At 40.8% G+C, this 19,092-nt stretch overlaps 1 protein-coding gene across 1 annotated transcript in view; it reads right to left on the reverse strand.

The window, feature by feature from the left end:
* Positions 1-19,092, reverse strand: part of mtss1lb (MTSS I-BAR domain containing 2b) — an 89,941-nt gene that overhangs the window by 16,105 nt on the left and 54,744 nt on the right. Inside the window, exons 8-12 of the mRNA XM_047362737.1 lie at positions 13,392-13,549; positions 9,154-9,261; positions 8,959-9,056; positions 7,763-8,033; positions 6,403-6,477 (exon numbers count right to left, since the gene is read on the reverse strand). Coding sequence (XP_047218693.1) covers positions 6,403-6,477; positions 7,763-8,033; positions 8,959-9,056; positions 9,154-9,261; positions 13,392-13,549 — 710 coding nt within the window. The remainder of the gene's footprint in view (positions 1-6,402; positions 6,478-7,762; positions 8,034-8,958; positions 9,057-9,153; positions 9,262-13,391; positions 13,550-19,092) is intronic.

Raw genomic sequence — 19,092 nt, forward strand, 5'->3', positions numbered from 1 at the left:
AATGTTTTAAAGATGCAAAGCAATGTGCTTATGAATGACAAAATCAGGTGAAGAAAATGATAAAATAATCTGAACTCTGCAGAACATATCCAACTGGAACAGAGGAGAAGGTGGAACTGAAAAATAAGGGCAGTGCATGGGCAACAAACCTTCCACATAGGAACCTTTGATGTGGGAGAGGTGGAGCTGGATCCAAGGGGGCGGTTATAGGGTGGGGACGCAGGAACAGGAAGAATGACAGAGAGAGGCCTGGTGGAGCCAGAGTGAGAGAGAGCGGGGCGGAAGGTAGCGAAGGACGAGCCAAACTGCAGGATGAGAGACACGTTCATGTCATCAGAGAATGAAAAAGCGGCAGACACAGAGAGGCAGCCAGCTGTGGGAGCATATGAGAATGGATGCTGCAATCACAAACACTCAGACAGCCTCAATCTGAGAAGCAGGAAAAAATATTTAGAAGGTCTGATCCAATATGCAAACTAAGGGAGATATAACGTACAAGAAAGCCTATAAGTAACTCATTCTTTACATGGTATGGACTGTCAAGGCTACCTTGTGTATAATCCTTTGTTTCGAGCATACTTGCCTATTCATCTTTGCAAATTAGTTAAAAATCAATTAGTCCTGCCACAGATGCTCAGGTTGGATTTAGGTTTGTCCCAGTCTCAGCTTTTTCTTCCAGGATTGCCCTGTAATTAGTGCCATATATCTCTGCAACTCTGACCTTGTTTCTGTTGTAAAAAAAAAAAAAAAAAAAGATAAGCATCCCCACAGCATGATGCTGCCACCACAATGTTTAATGGTGGAGATGATCTCATCCAATCTCTCCTTGTTCTGCCTTTTTGTTCTGTCGTCTTTGTGGCTTGTGGCAAACTGTAAATGGGACTTCTTATTGCTTTTTTAACCATGACCTGTCACTTTAGAGTTACCCTGAACCTCTTGGGTTTTTCTGCAGTTAATGCTCTCTTTGCACAGCATGTCAGTTTAGGGTGCACATTCATGTGACTGCAGGTTGCATTTGTGCCATGGCATGTTGTTTTATAACACTGCTTTAAACGTATCCCTGACCTGTCTGCTGTGTTCCTTGGTTTTCATACTGCTGTTTGTTCACCAATGTTCTCCAACAAACCTCTGAAGCCTTTACAGAACAGGTGGATTTATGGATATATATGGATATCAGAGTAAAGAATGCTGAATACAAACACACATCAAACACTCAGATTGGTATTTATGCAAAACTTTCTAGGTTTCACATTTTTTGTTGTTAAAAAGTTTGAAAACCTTTTTCCTTGACATTCAGCACTACTTTGTGTTGGTCTATCATGTGGAATCCCAATGAAATACATTAATGTTTGTTGGTGTAATGAATTTGCAATTAATTGTGCAAGGTGTATTGGTCACACATCTGTAGTTTATAGGTTTACTCATCCCTAACACTTACAGTGTCAAAGCCCATCAGAACCAGCACTCATCTATGAATCAGTCTCTAAATAAAACAAAATCTGCTTTCTTTTTATAAAATGTCCAATTTGTTGATATTCATTCTGAATGTAAGTTTGTTTCTGTTCATTACAGTTCTATGGTCACTTTTGATCTCGTCTTTTCTGCTGGAGGTGAGTGAGTGAAGTTCAAGGAGTCCCATTGGCTCAGTGAAACAGAGTTGGTCGTCTTTTTCAGGCAGATTGTAAAAGGCTACCACAGCATCTTTCATTCCATTTTTTAAATACATATGGATGTTTCTGTAAATTTAGATTTTTGATTTTGTTAAGGCAAGAGTAATAAACTTAAACCAGCTCAAATTAAAGCTTTTTCACTGCTCTATCAATTGTCACATATGCATGAACACTTTGAGCTAGATAACCGATGCTGTTTGACGTGGATGAAATGCTGAAAATGATCTGAGAAATTTCACAGGGATAAAGAGTCACATTTCTTAGTTTTTTTTATTTCATCAAGCACCATATGTGTCCAGACGGAGAATGTCATCGCTGAAGATCTCCTCATCATTTAAACAAGAGAACCCTGACATCTGATGTAAAAAGAGATTTCAAGTTTGCATGATTGTTTTCCAAGTCCCCCAGTGTGTTTGTGCTAGGTTTCTGTCACAATAACCAGGAAGCAGCATAAACAATATTGTTTGTCAGTCAAATTAGAAGGGGATCATAGAGGAAAGCAGTCATGAAGGCAATAGTCTGTTGTTTTGAAGACAGCTGCTGCTTCAATACTTGCTTGAATATTTACGTTTGCACCAGTAGGCTGCACAGTGGCACAGTTGGTAGCACTGTTGCCTTGCAGCAAGAAGGTCCTGGGTTTGATTCCCGACCGGGGGTCTTTCTGCATGGAGTTTGCATGTTCTCCCTGTGCATGCGTGGGTTCTCACCGGGTACTCTGGCTTCCTCCCACGGTCCAAAGACATGCCTGTTGGGTTAATTGGTCTCTCTAAATTGCCCTTAGGTGTTTGAATGAGTGTGTGCATGGTTGTTTGTGTGTTGCCCTGCAATGGACTGGCGACCTGTCCAGGGTGAACCCTGCCTCCCGCCCATAGACTGCTGGAGATAGGCACCAGCTACCCCGTGACCCACTATGGAATAAGCGGTAGAAAATGACTGACTGACTGACTGACCAGTGAATCATCGGTATAACTGTGTTTTTTGAGCACCTGAAAGGAATGTGTTCTAAAAAAAACATGAAACAAGTTGGATTACTGATTTTAAGAAGATTAATACGGAGACTTTGTCACCAGCTGAAGCACAAAATACAACCGATTCATTTGAGGCAGTTAGCACAGGGGGGTAGTGTCAATCCATGTGACTGCAAAACAACAGCATTTAAAAAGGAAAATAAATATATTTCAATCCAGCACTTACATCTGAGGTGCATTTTATTACTATTCTAAAATAATGTCTGCGGGGGAATCCATTAAACTCTAGGGAACTCTCAGTGTCAGGTTTGTGTTACTTTTCAGAACTGATTTCACATAACAATAGAACTCTCCCAAAGGTCCAGCCACCACTGTGAGTGAAACATGCCATTTTACCAGCGCACACTGCTCAGCTCTAATAGCAACTTTAATAACAGCCACAATTATCACAGTTGTTTTAGCACTGACGATCTGGTTTTGTTCTTCAGGAAACAGGGCTGTGAATAAATGGAAGGTATTTTAGCAGAGAAAAAAAATGTAATCGGTGGTTCAATGTTTATTTTCAACAGCCGGTCTGATAGATTTCTGAAAAGGCCAAAGAATATGTTTCCTTAGAGAAGAAAACTAACTTCTCAACAAATGGCAGAATCAGAAGAGATGTTGCTCTACTGTATAAATATAAACTCTATAAATATAAAGTACCTTGCAAAAGTTCGCATACCCCTTGGACTTCTTCACCATTATTATTATTCATAGAATGTAAAGTCTGGAGGAGCTGCTGACTGCCACAGCTCAGGTGGGAGAATTATTAGGGCAGCTATCAGTCATGCAATCCTGCCTTTCTGGAAGACTGGCAACAAGAACCCCAATGTTCGAAGTTATGCGCAAGCCAAGTAGTTTGACACAGCAATTGTTTTCTGTACATGGTGGCAATGATATCATGCTGTAGGAATGCTTTTTCACTCAGCCAGGATGGGTAAGCTTGTCAGATGGATGGAACAAAATACAGGGCAGTTTTCCAAAACGTACTTTCACTTCAAAATGTACACTAATTTGTACTGGTCTATAACAGTTTGTGTTTGTAGAGTGAAAACATTTGAAAACGTTTGAGGGATATGAACACTTTCTCAAGGCACTATATAAATATATATACAGGGGTTGGACAATGAAACTGAAACACCTGGTTTTAGACCACAATAATTTATTAGTATGGTGTAGGTCCTCCTTTTGCAGCCAATACAGCATCAATTTGTCATGGGAATGACATATACAAGTCCTGCACAGTGGTCAGAGGGATTTTAAGCCATTCTTCTTGCAGGATAGTGGCCAGGTCACTACGTGATACTGGTGGAGGAAAACGTTTCCTGACTCGCTCCTCCAAAACACCCCAAAGTGGCTCAATAATATTTAGATAATAATATTTAGATTTGGTGACTGTGCAGCCCATGGGAGATGTTCAACTTCACTTTCATGTTCATCAAACCAAACTTTCACCAGTCTTGCTGTGTGTATTGGTGCATTGTCATCCTGATACACGGCACCGCCTTCAGGATACAATGTTTGAACCATTGGATGCACATGGTCCTCAAGAATGGTTCAGTAGTCCTTGGCAGTGACGCGCCCATCTAGCACAAGTATTGGGCCAAGGGAATGCCATGATATGGCAGCCCAAACCATCACTGATCCACCCCCATGCTTCACTCTGGGCATGCAACAGTCTGGGTAGTACGCTTCTTTGGGGCTTCTCCACACCGTAACTCTCCCGGATGTGGGGAAAACAGTAAAGGTGGACTCATCAGAGAACAATACATGTTTTACATTGTCTACAGCCCAAGATTTCCGCTCCTTGCACCATTGAAACCGACGTTTGGCATTGGCATGAGTGACCAAAGGTTTGGCTATAGCAGCCCGGCCGTGTATATTGACCCTGTGGAGCTCCCGACGGACAGTTCTGGTGGAAACAGGAGAGTTGAGGTGCACATTTAATTCTGCCGTGATTTGGGCAGCCGTGGTTTTATGTTTTTTGGATACAATCCGGGTTAGCACCCGAACATCCCTTTCAGACAGCTTCCTCTTGCGTCCACAGTTAATCCTGTTGGATGTGGTTCGTCCTTCTTGGTGGTATGCTGACATTACCCTGGATACCGTGGCTCTTGATACATCACAAAGACTTGCTGTCTTGGTCACAGATGCGCTAGCAAGACGTGCACCAACAATTTGTCCTCTTTTGAACTCTGGTATGTCACCCATAATGTTGTGTGCATTTCAATATTTTGAGCAAAACTGTGCTCTTACCCTGCTAATTGAACCTTCACACTCTGCTCTTACTGGTGCAATGTCCAATCAATGAAGACTGGCTACCAGGCTGGTCCAATTTAGCCATGAAACCTCCCACACTAAAATTACAGGTGTTTCAGTTTCATTGTCCAACCCCTGTATATATATATGTGTGTATATATATATATATATATATATATATATATATATATATATATATATATATATATATATATATATATATATATACCTCATTGCCTTTCATTGCCTTTCCACTGCACTGCACAGCTCCACTCCACTCATCCTCACTGTACTCTGCACTAAGCCTGTTGTGTTTCCATTGACTGTGATGGCTGGTGTTGAGGCCTGAAGCCCCACCTGCAGCCATCAGTGTCATTCTCTGTGCCGCTATTTTATGGTTCAGTGAGCCTTTTTTTTATTGGTATAGAAGTGCTGCAGAAGTGAAGTTAGATGTAGAAATTTCTGCACCGTGTTTAATGACCTCCACTGTTTGTTTTGTGCTTAAGACCGCCGTCTAGCAGTTCTACTCTGAAAAGCAGCTGAAGTGCAAATAATGCTGAAATGTGATTTCACCCAGCCCACTTGGTTTGATCACTTCTGAGTTTCTTTATCGTCCTGGCACTGCGCTGTGCAGTAACATCTGTGGCTTGTCACTCTCTCTGCTATCCTGGCGTACACGTTCTCATGCTGCTGACATACGGCTGACTATCCTCATGGCCGATCATTAAACAGCTGTCTGTTCAAGTCACATCTCAGCCCAGCCCCGACGGGACATGCGGATGAGTAGGTACCAAGAAAACCAGTACCGGTACTGAAAAGCAAGTAATGTAAACGGTCCCAAAACGCTTAAGTGGAGTAGAACCGGACAAAGTAGAGCCCATGGAAAATGGGCAATAGATCCAGATTCTCTTTCTTTTCACCTTGTTTTATAAAAAAATAATGACACTCCTTTTAAAAAACTAGTTTTGTTTTCAGGAGAACTCAAGATGAATATAACAGAAAGAATTGGGGTTTATAAAATAAATTGGGCGTGGTTCCAGTGTTAGACCCAGTTACAATGATCAGTAGCTATCATGAAATTGAGTTTGATCTCTGAGAATGCACTGATTGATGATGGAGTATTTTTCCCTTGAATGTTTTATGAATTGCATTAATTCTAATCATTATGATCACTTAAAGAGCTTAACACTAAAACCACATTCACAGTTGCACTCACAAACATGCACACATGAATGCATCGGTAGGCAACTTGCATTGCCTAGGGGCACATTGATTTGTGGCAGGTGGAATCTGGAATCGCACCTACAACTTTCAGATTGCAAGATGACTACTCTGCCCACTGAGCCGCAGTCACCCCAGAATCAGTTGCCTGAACTGTCCTGACATCTAGTACAACTTAGTTTGTGTGTAACACTGAGTAGCGTTAAGAAGAATGCCACATTGCACAGTGTGACGTAAATACTTACAGTAGTGGGGGAGCTGCATTCACTGACTGACTGGCATGTTTCTGAAGCCTCTGATGATGCAGAGCTGGAGGACTTCTAGAGTAGGAAGAAAAACAAGCAATTTTTATGTAGTTTGTCTTATTGTCAGAACTCAAGGTGCTAGAGAGAAGCTTTATACTGTATATACTTATCATGGGTATGGATATCATATTATGAGGACATAATTATATATTCGAACTGTTCTTTTTACATAGTTAACTGATAATACAGAGGCAACCTCAGTGGTTAAATCTGAATTTATTGTAACTTCTCTTATCCACATAGGGTCATACTAATACACATAGGGACAAATATATATAAACACCCCAACAAATATTCGGAGAAATGTCCATTAGCAAGTTGCAGAGTAACCATGCACATTCTCTACCCGTGAACAATGCCCTGGCTTAACTCTGACTGGATATCTGATCCCTTTTCTTATCAGAAATAGTTGAGCTCATTTAAATCTATTGGTTTTCTTGCAGGGAACCAACAAAGAATATTTGGTCACAGTGACACAGGTATGTCTGGAGGACTCAAGATGAGTCTTTCAGACTTAAGAACAATGTACAAGCTGTCAAACATGGCAGTGGTAGCATCCTATTGTGGGGCTATTTTGCTGCACTTTTCTTAATTCAACAATCAGATGCTTGAAACTTGGACACGATTGGTTGTTTCAACAAGACAATTATCCTAAACACACTATCAAAACAGGTTGTTGAATAGATGAAGAAAGCTATCTATAACTTTCTGAAAAGGCCACACCACTGAAAATAAAGGGACTTTGCCTTGTCCTACCAAGAAGACTAGTCAAATATCCTCCCAGAGTTATGCCAGTGCAATTGTTCAACAACTTGCCAAAGGACATTTATTGAGCTACTTGTGGGGGAGTCTGTAAATATTTCAGCCTGTTTGCATAAATTTCGCTCTTTATGGATTAGAAAATAAATCACAATACAGTTAAACTTGTGCATGAAATTTAAGTTCTTAAAAATCAGTGAAGTTTGTTGTATAATTAATGCCTAAAAAAAACAGTTCAAATGTCCTAAAGTGGGTGTATGGAAACTATTCACCAGCACTGCCTATATAAATATTGTGTATGTATTTTTATGTGTGAAATTTTATATTATTTTCCTTAAAAAGAGGTAAAGAATAATATAGCATGATTCATACAGATTCATGAAGGAAATTGAATCACAGTATTTGCTCTCGAGTCCATTCTGAATATGGCAGCTCCTTGTAAACTAAATTATGCTCGTTTCTGCATGGGCACCAAATGACATTGAAATCCAACAATTCTTTAGAGCCTATTTTTGTTGGAAAGTTCACCAGGATTACATACCTGACTAGTGATGTCTGAGGGCATAGGAGAAGGAGGCTTGGAGTAGATGTTGGCATCCTGGGACACAAAGCCGGAATCGTGGGAGGAAACGCTGCTGAGTCGGTGGGCGGCGATTCCCCCCGGAGGCGGAGGCTGCTGTGGTGGCAGGCTGCTGCGGTAGCGATAGGAGGAGGAGGAGGGTGAGTGTGGCTGGGAGCCTCCTCCACTAGTACCCACACCTGCACCTCCCCCTGACGAACGGGAGGAACTACTGTGGGCGCTGTTGACGCTGCTGCATGGTGAGGGTTTGGGGAGAGGCGTGAGGAGGAGCAGAGGGAGGGCAGAGTGATGAAGGTGTAAGGAATGTGGCAACGTAATGTGAAGAAAGTGGTTTTAATTAGAGAAATGTGGTGAAGGTTAAAAGGAGGTTGCAACAAAACATGTAACAGATGAGTATTTGGTTAATGTTTGAGAGGGTGATTAAAGAATCGGAGGAGGTGTGGAGAGGGTTTGTGATTGGTTTATGGGAATAAGTCCAGGAGTGGTTGTGGGTTGGTCGAGTTAGTGCAAAGTCACACAACAGACACAGTTAGAAGTAGATTCCCCAGAAAGGGAAGGGAACCAGATAAGCAGTGTCCAGCAGGAGTGAAAGAGGGCAAATCATAAACCAGGTACAAGACAGAAGATAGACAAGCCAGGATGGGAAAAGAGCACAGAGAAGGGTGGTTGTGTACAGAGAAGGAAAATGGGGAATTGGGGGGAGGGGGAGTAAACAGAGAGCGTGTGAACCGAGTACGATTCAGGAAATAAAGAAACACTGCAGGTGGAAGGGTGTGGATGTGTTCTGTACGTGTACAGGCTGAGACACTGGATGTAACACATACACACACACACACACACACACTGCATGGTTGTTTTCAAACTAAATAACTTCAGGAGTCATTTATTGTGGGGCATATGCAGTGCATTGTAAAAGTATTCACACCTCTTACATTTTCTTCCCCAGATTTTTTATGGGCTTCTTTCACTGTCTTAACTTGTGGGAATGTGGGGATTCTAACAAACTGGGGATGACTGCACAAACAATAAAGATGGCCTAACAAACACACATGACTCATCAACATCAAGGGAGGCTCCTCTTTCCAAAACCAAAGTACTGAATGAAGCACTGCATTATTATATCCTGTGCGCACATGTGTGTTTGTGTGTGTTTGCACCTGCACATGCTACTCTTGCGTGAACCAGAGCTGCTTGGGGATGATGGCGGAGTCTGATAGGACCAGCTATAATCAGATCCCTTGAGGTCCTTGATCACCTGCAAGAAAGCCAGGACCGTGTAAACGTTACCCCATTCACTGCTGGTTATTGTTTTTTCTTTGCTCAGAACCTTGCCAGATGTTAATGCTGTTCACCTGTTCACTGGCAGGGGGCAGTTTGTGGGGATCAGTTGTCAGCACAGTGAGGTCATCGATGATGGCCTGGAGGTGGGTGATCTCTCCCAGCATGGAGATTTCTCCATTCTGATCAATGAGACACAAACAAGGAGTTCAGCTGAACAGCATTTTTTTTCACTCTTGCAATCCCAACTCCCACACTGTTTAGTGAAGTCATGTCTCTTATGATGTATAATGGTGAGGTTCACATCATTTTGGGTTTTCATTGTCTTTAAGCCATCATGAAAATGTACAATAAATAATTCAATTCAATTCAGTTTTAGTTATATAGCGCCAATTCACAACACATGTTGTCTCAAAGCACTTCACAAAAGTCAGGTACATACATTCCTATTAATCCTAACCATTGAATAGTGCAGTCGGAGTTAGCTTTTTATTCAAATTGGATAAAAAGTTTTTCTATCTAAGGAAACCCAGCAGATTGCATCCAGTCAGTGACTTGCAGCAATCCCTCATACTGAGCATGCATGTAGCGACAGTGGAGAGGAAAAACTCCCTTTTAACAGGAAGAAACCTCCAGCAGAACCAGGCTCAGTGTGAGCGGCCATCTGCCACGACCGACTGGGGGTTTGAGAGAACAGAGCAGAGACACAAAAAGAACACAGAAGCACTGATCCAGGAGTACTTTCTATGGGAAGGAAAAGTAAATGTTAATGGATGTAGCTCCTTTAGTCGTTTCACCTAGAAAGAAAGAACAGATAAACTCTGAGCCAGTTTTCAAGGTTAGAGTCTAAAAGAGAGCACATAGAGTTTGTTACAGTTAAGCTCAGTCAATCGCCATGTCTAGGAGAGAGAAAGGGTTAAACACTAAAAGACAGGGCTATGTGGATCATCGGTAGAGGGTGAGCATTAAGTTGTTGCCAGCAGAAGCTCGGACAATTGCCCTCTCCAGAAAGGTGTCACAGGCAGACACAGAGCCAGGCCAGGTGTAGCTTTTAGAAAGAGAAAAGAGAGAACAAGGTTAAAAGCTGAAATAACAGCAAATAATGCAAAATTGGAGAGTAGTGTGAGAATGTAGCGAAGAGGGTGAAAGTGGTCGTTATGTCCTCCAGCAGCCTAAGCCTATAGCAGCATAACTACACAGATAGTTTCAGTTCAGATTATTTAGTTAAACGGCGCTTATTTACAACAATGTCGTCACAAGGCACCACAAAGGGTCCCACTGATGGTCATTGTTATACTAAAAACCACAATGATTGGGATACCTCTCTCTGTCAGACTGATCACAACCATCGGAAAAAAGAGAAGGGGTCATACAGGTAGCAGAAATGGAGGGTGTGTTTGCACCTCAACCATAACTGAGCCGGTTTAGGCTAAACCTGACTCCCCCTTACTCCAACCAACAGGGATGGAGGAAGGCTCCCTCCCTGGTAAACTAAGCCACTCTAACTATAAGCTTTATCAAAAAGGAAAGTTTTAAGCCTAGCCTTAAAAGTAGACAGGGTGTCTGCCTCACGGACTAAAACTGGGAGCTGGTTCCACAGGAGAGGAGCCTGATAACTAAAGGATCTGCCTCCCATTCTACTTCTAGAGACTCTAGGAACCACCAGGAAACCTGCAGTCTGAGAACGAAGTGCTCTGTTAGGAACATATGGAACAATCAGATCTCTGATGTATGATGGAGCTAGATCATTAAGGGCTTTATATGTGAGGAGGAGAATTTTAAATTCTATTCTGGATTTAACAGGGAGCCAATGAAGGGAAGCTAAAATAGGAGAAATATGATCTTTCTTTTTAATTTTCATCAGAACTCTTGCTGTAACATTTTGAATCAGCTGAAGGCTTTTAACTGCATTTTGTGGACATCCTGATACTAAAGAATTACAATAGTCCAGCCTTGAAGTAACAAATGCATGGACTAGTTTTTCAGCGTCACTCCTGGATAGGACATTTCTAATTTTGGCAATGTTCCTGAGGTGAAAGAAGGAAATCCTAGAAACCTGTTTAATATGGGATTTAAATGACATGTCCTGATCAAAAGTAACACCAAGGTTTTTTACTTTATTATCAGAGGTCAATTTAATGCCATCCAGGTTAAGTGATTGACTAAGCAGTTTCTTTTTTAAGGACTCCGGTCCAAAGACAACAACTTCTGTCTTGTCTGAATTTAGAAGCAAAAAATTTAACATCATCCAAGTTTTTATATCTTCAAGACATGCTTGTAGTCTATCTAACTGGTTGGGCTCATCAGGATTTATGGATAAGTAAAGCTGAGTATCATCAGCGTAACAGTGAAAATTTATCCCACGCTGCCTGATAATTTGACCTATTGGAAGCATATATATAGTAAAGAGAATTGGCCCAAGTACTGAGCCCTGTGGTACTCCACAATTAACCCTGGAGTTTAAAGATGATTTATCATTTACATGAACAAACTGGAATCTGTCAGACAGATAAGATTTAAACCAGCCTAGCGATGTTCCCCTGATCCCTACAGCATATTCCAGCCTTTCTAAGAGAATATTGTGATCGACTGTATCAAATGCAGCACTGAGATCTAACAGAACCAGAACAGACACAAGTCCATTATCTGAGGCCATAAGAATATCATTAGTGACTTTCAGCAGAGCTGTTTCAGTGCTATGATGGGCTCTGAAACCTGACTGAAACTCTTCAAACAGGTCATTGCTGTATAAATGTTCACACTTTTGATTAGCAACAATTTTCTCAAGAATTTTAGATAAATAAGAGCTTGAAATATTTCACTCTATGTGTAATGGATTCAAACAATATATGAGTTTCAATACATGAAGTGAGTTACAAAAAATACTGAACTATATTCTAATTTTTTGAACAGTACATACCAGGTCATGTGCTTCTTTAACCAAGTGTTTTTTGTTTTTGCTTTTTTATTTTTCAACTTAATGAGAGTAAAACCCCAAATCAGAAAAAGTCAGCACTGCAGCTGCCGTCTGACTGCATCTATGTGAACTTCCCTTCCATTACCACCTGCAGCATGACAGTGGCCTGACAGCTACATTAACTTTCCTCACAATTAGAATACAGACTGGTTACTGATTAAACAGCTTCCCTCAAACTTTAGGTCTTCTGGTGTCCAGAGGAGTATGAGCCCCTCATCATTTCCGTAGCTCTTAATTAGTCTCACGTGGTCTCCATTATCACTCTCCTTCATATATTTACCTCCTAGTTTCTCCTATTATTTGTCAGATACCTAACATTTTAAATCCTTCAACACACAGTGACGGTGGCTCAGCTGGTGGGGGTTCATCCTGTAACCGGTGAGTTGCCAGGTTGAAGCCCCAATCTGTCTGTCTTTACCTTCCTTGCCTTGTTGGTGGTCATCAAACTGTGTGAATGTGGGTATAAATGGGTGGATGACAGGCTAAGTAAGTGCAGACCATTTACCATAAACATGCCAGTCTACCAGTAGGTAGAAGGTGTGGCGGACTACAACTCATTGACCATGAATTGTCCTGTGCTGCTTGTGCAGCTGGTTAGTTCACCCAGAAATGACATTAAGTTTACAACATAGAGTTGAGGAGTTTGATCCCCAACCCTGGTTACAGACATTTAGATGCCTTTTAATTGTCTAATAATCTATGTAGACATCTACATTGACAAAATGTTGCCCAAATTAAGCTAAATATACAGCCCTTGTAAACAGAAAGCACACTCTTTATCAAATCTAGAGATTTAACATATAAATGATTTTTATTTTATCGGGTTATAAATAATTTCACTCTAGCATTTTGTTTTAAAAAGCTTTTTGATTAAGTTTTTTTTTTTTTTTTAATTCATGAATAACAAATCCAAAAAAAAAAAAAAATCCTTAAAGCTGAGAAATATAACTTTGTATTGTTTATTGGCAGTAGAAGAGAAGATTAAGCAACACGTTAATTTTTCTAACCTTAAAGTTTTTGAACCTTTTGAACAGTAGAGGGCACTATTGACTATAGCAAATCTCCAGAAATTAGAATTTGGTTGGAAAGGTTTTGTGCTTCATAAAAGTTTGCCAGACATTACTGTTTCAAAATATAAACTTTAATTCTTTATTATTTTTAGTGAATTGCAGGCCTAGAATGAAGGAATGGATGTAAATTACAGAATGAAACCATCTGAACTACTTTGACTTTGGAGATCATTAATATCACACCATCACATCCTTTGTTTTTATACCAGGCCAACATAAACCTTATACAGTTAATTAGAGCCCAGTGGCTCAGCTTTCTCCTCACCACAACTGGCTGAAGGAAGCCAATAAAGGTGCAGAAGCGCCCCCTTTCCTCCACCAGAGCACGACGCACCGCCTGCTTTTCCGTCTCCTCCATCAGCAGACACATGTCGGTCACATCCTGCATGGCGCTATCAAGCTGGGGCTGCAGATCTCCTCGCCCTGAAATTAGGAAGGGATGCGGTAAGAAATTATTTTACTGAAAGGAGATACAATGGAGTGACATTGGTATATAAAAATCGCTAGAATGAAAGAGTGGGGGATTAAATCTACAGTGCCTTGCAAAAGTCTTTATAGTTTTCAAAAGTTTGAAATCTTCTTTGTTTAAACAAAATAACAGAAAATGTGGTATTCTTACTTAGCAGAACCACATTTTATTGTTGCTGCGAGGTTTTTTCAGCTTTGGATATCTACAGACTAACATTTTTGCCCATTCTTCCTCTCAGTATGGCTCAAGCTCCGCCAGACTATATATGGAGAGCATATGTCAACACCAAGTCTTGAAAAATATTAGTTGGACTTTGGTCTGGATTTTGAATAGGCCATTTGTAACACATAATTTTACTTTGATCTAAACCTTTCCAGAAATACAGTGACCCTGTATGTTTAGGGGCATTGTACTGCTGGAAGGTGAACCTCTAGGGCAGTCTCATGTCTTTTGGTGCTCTTCCTGTATTTAGCTTCGCTCATCTTCCCTGAGCAGCTTGCACGTGCAATTGCACATGCAATGGATGACAGGTGCAAAACAAGTGCAGACGGCTAGCTGCTACTGGCCCCAGCAGAGCAAGAGGAAAAGCAAACAAAAGCTGTGTTGCCTGAAACATGCAGGGGTTGTTGTGCTGCATCATTATAAATGATCCAGTTGCTGATTTTTTCCTTCTGCTCCATTCTGTTCCTGCTTTTCTGTTCTGTTACAGTTTGTTAACCTTTCTCATCGTATTCACAGCAGCAGGTTTGTCAGCCTCTGCCCTGACAAGATTAGTTCTCCTATCTGTTCATTTGCGCAGGGCACCTCTGGGTGCTTAACTGTGCATACAGAAGGCTGAGTTTGAAGTTGTTCTGTGAGCAGATGCTTTATGTTTAGGGTCCGGATGGACCCAGTGAGGCAAAGACTACATCCTGCTTTGCCTTTAATCAGAATGATGGACAACAGGCTATTGCGCAGGAGGGCAGAACTGTGTCCAAAGTAGCACATGCCCTTCACCATCAGAGCGCACATGGAGCAGCTGGTCTTGGCTGACAACACCATAGGGGCGAACACAGATAACTATGTTGCTTGACGTAACTCGCAACAGTTGCATCTTAGAAATTGGACAATCAATATTAACAATTAAAAAAGACAAACATGTCTGTCAATTAATTTATTAAAGGTTTGCCTCCCTTTTATTCTTTTCAAAGACTCACCGTGTTCTTTTTGTTTTGGAGTATATGTTTGAAGAGTTCAGAGTTCATAAACAGCCACAACATTTAAGCCTAAACGTAATAGCAGCATAAATAGTGTTTGTTGTAGGAGTTGGCAATCTGTATATGAAAGCTTTGTTAATTTTAAAACATAACATCACATAACCGTCCTGCAAAGAATTTAAATCAAATATTTATGTACATAAAAATAATTTTCCAATGATTTCACTGAATTTGTTTTGTTTGTTTTGCCAATATTTTAACGATATACGTGTTTGATAGTTTAATTTGTTTTTTAGTGACACAAAATATTTTTTCACTGTATTATCCCTCCCCTGGAACACATTAACGTTTAAACAATGTAATCAAACTGATTCAGCTCCAGTTGCCCTGCAATGACACAATGTTACTGTCAATAATGCAATGTGTGGGCCGGCGCTGGTGGTGGAGGGGTTAAGCACACGACCCATGTATAGAGGCTACAGTCCTCATCACGGCTGTCCTGGGTTCAAGTCCTGGATCCGGAGACCTGTCTTCCTCCTCTCTCTGCCCCTATTTCCTGACTGCCTATTGTTGGAAAAATTTAAAGAATAAAGGCCTTTAATGCTGCAAAAAAATAATGCAATGCATTTCGTTTAGTGACAAGGTTAAAGCATACACCGTCTTTCTCACCACATAAAATAGGCTGCCTTAAAATGGTGATTTTTCACTTGCTAAGAAATGATCGAAGCCTCCATTTTGCAAATGACGGATTTCATCTGCCTTATAATGTCTTTATTTCTTTCTTATTAATTATATTATCAACATCAACACACAGTGGGTCCTTTGCATGATGTGCGATTCCAGTTAATAGGCTGTGCGCTTCTCTGGCGTATGATCAGCTGTGTTCGCGATTCACCATGATCAGGTTTGTGCACAAATGATCTCACTAAGAATGATGGAACGCTGGAATGATGCAGACCCAAGAGAACATTTTTGCAAGGAGATATGTCATTGTTTTTGTTTGTGATTGGCTACAAATCAGACCTTAGATAATCCTACATAGAATCCTCTTTCTCATCTATTTTTATTTTCAGTTTTGACAAACCAAATCTATTGACACATGTACAGAAGATTCTCTCTCCTTCGTCTTTCATTCTATCTATGCCTCCTCGCCACAGTGAAAGCAGAGATCATTGCATGCCAGTAAGTACCTTAATTTCAAACGTGCTAAATATAGATGCAAAAACAGCACCTGCAATCCGTTTCAAGTTTGATAAATCGCATTGCGGATGGTAAGGGATTACTCCCATAAATTTGCGTGTTTGGGTCATTATCAAATGCTTTGAATATTCAGGCAAGCATGCTAAAAATTTTGCGCCCGCTGTTCCGCTGACTTTATACACACAATCTAATTAGCACACAGTTTGTAGATAAGCTTTGCGGACGCAAATAGGTTTGTGTGAGGTTTTGTACGTGCAAACCTGACAGACAGGGCTATGTTCCTATTGCTCTGTCTGTCGGTATAGGTGGATAGCCATAGCTATACTCTTTTCCATTTTTAGAAAATGGACTGGACAGAGGTTTGTGAGAGGTTCACAGCTCGGGATATCGTCTCTAACCTAACACTGTTTTAAACTTCTTAAATTTGTAATTGTCACATGATAAAATCTGGAAAGGTTAGGGTGTATAAATACTTTGAAAGGCACCATAGCTGCTGACCTATGCCTTTTTGTACTCCAATAATAAAATGTATATGAAAAGCTAATCTTAGTGTAGGGGAATGTACTTTACCATGTTACAGTGTCAGTCCCTGTCCAATATAGTACCAGTACAGAGTCAAAACACTGACATTGCATAGGGCTGAAAACAAAACAGATAATCTGAATGTTATCTGCTAGCTAGTAAAAAATGTGAAATGCAAAGCATGTAAAGCATGACATGAAATGAATCTTTGTAGTGTTACAGCATCCAAAGAAATCTGTGAAGATGTCAGTACTATCAGGGACATAATGAAAGAGAAAGTTAGAGAGGAGCAGTAGCATGACAGCAGAAAGCCTGCAGTGTCACAACAAAGCTCCAATAAAACAAGCTACACAAGTCATGCAGGACTCAAAGAGGAAGTCAAATTACATCATGCATCTTTTCGAGTGAAACTCCACAAAGAAAGCTACAGTAGAGGCTGAACTCTAATCCTTCATCAGGGGACCACAACTTTAAAGAAAGTTGCTTAGATACTGCAGAGCTGAAGTGACTATTTGATTTGAAAGTCATTTCAACCAAAATGTGAGAGGACACCTCAGAAAAATACGTGACACAATAACCTAGACTAATATTTGTTTATCAGCTAAGCTAAATTACAGAAATAATGTGTCATCTTTATATTGGCTGCTAAAGGTTATAGTATGGTGGCCTGGAGGACAGATTGCAAGGGGCACATCTATTTTCAGCTTTTTTGCTTTTTTTTTGCTTCTAATGCTGGTGTGTCTCAACAAGACTTACTTTCCTGTTGACTTAATGTTGACGTAATGTACAGTCTGTCAAATCCCAACGGAATTTAGTTTTCTAAATGTTAACTTTAATTTTTAAAGAAAAAAAACCCAAACTCGTTTGTTTGTCCCTCAAAATCAACAATATGACCCACAGCCCAGGAATATATAAAAACAAAAAATGTTCTTACATATTTTTTGTGTGTATAAATAAGAGTGGCTTCAGTATATTTTCCCTGCATTGTGGAACTACAGGTCCTTCTCAAAATATTAGCATATTGTGATAAAGTTCATTATTTTCCATAATGTCATGATGAAAATTTAACATTCATATATTTTAGATTCACTGCACACTAACTGAAATATTTCAGGTCTTTTATTGTCTTAATACGGATGATTTTGGCATACAGCTCATGAAAACCCAAAATTCCTATCTCACAAAATTAGCATATTTCATCCGACCAATAAAAGAAAAGTGTTTTTAAAACAAAAAACGTCAACCTTCAAATAATCATGTACAGTTATGCACTCAATACTTGGTCGGGAATCCTTTGGCAGAAATGACTGCTTCAATGCGGCGTGGCATGGAGGCAATCAGCCTGTGGCACTGCTGAGGTCTTATGGAGGCCCAGGATGCTTCGATAGCGGCCTTTAGCTCATCCAGAGTGTTGGGTCTTGAGTCTCTCAACGTTCTCTTCACAATATCCCACAGATTCTCTATGGGGTTCAGGTCAGGAGAGTTGGCAGGCCAATTGAGCACAGTGATACCATGGTCAGTAAACCATTTACCAGTGGTTTTGGCACTGTGAGCAGGTGCCAGGTCGTGCTGAAAAATGAAATCTTCATCTCCATAAAGCTTTTCAGCAGATGGAAGCATGAAGTGCTCCAAAATCTCCTGATAGCTAGCTGCATTGACCCTGCCCTTCATAAAACACAGTGGACCAACACCAGCAGCTGACACGGCACCCCAGACCATCACTGACTGTGGGTACTTGACACTGGACTTCTGGCATTTTGGCATTTCCTTCTCCCCAGTCTTCCTCCAGACTCTGGCACCTTGATTTCCGAATGACATGCAGAATTTGCTTTCATCCGAAAAAAGTACTTTGGACCACTGAGCAACAGTCCAGTGCTGCTTCTCTGTAGCCCAGGTCAGGCGCTTCTGCCGCTGTTTCTGGTTCAAAAGTGGCTTGACCTGGGGAATGCGGCACCTGTAGCCCATTTCCTGCACACGCCTGTGCACGGTGGCTCTGGATGTTTCAACTCCAGACTCAGTCCACTGCTTCCGCAGGTCCCCCAAGGTCTGGAATCGGCCCTTCTCCACAATCTTCCTCAGGGTCCGGTCACCTCTTCTCGTTGTGCAGCGTTTTCTGCCACACTTTTTCCTTCCCACAGACTTCCCACTGAGGTGCCTTGATACAGCACTCTGGGAACAGCCTATTCGTTCAGAAATTTCTTTCTGTGTCTTACCCTCTTGCTTGAGGGTGTCAATAGTGGCCTTCTGGACAGCAGTCAGGTCGGCAGTCTTACCTATGATTGGGGTTTTGAGTGATGAACCAGGCTGGGAGTTTTAAAGGCCTCAGGAATCTTTTGCAGGTGTTTAGAGTTAACTCGTTGATTTAGATGATTAGGTTCATAGCTCGTTTAGAGACCCTTTTAATGATGTGCTAATTTTGTGAGATAGGAATTTTGGGTTTTCATGAGCTGTATGCCAAAATCATCCGTATTAAGACAATAAAAGACCTGAAATATTTCAGTTAGTGTGCAATGAATCTAAAATATATGAATGTTACATTTTCATCATGAGATTATGGAAAATAATGAACTTTATCACAA

The sequence above is a fragment of the Girardinichthys multiradiatus genome, chromosome 4 (genome assembly GCF_021462225.1).
Source record: "Girardinichthys multiradiatus isolate DD_20200921_A chromosome 4, DD_fGirMul_XY1, whole genome shotgun sequence".
In the NCBI taxonomy this organism is placed as follows: Eukaryota; Metazoa; Chordata; class Actinopteri; order Cyprinodontiformes; family Goodeidae; genus Girardinichthys; species Girardinichthys multiradiatus.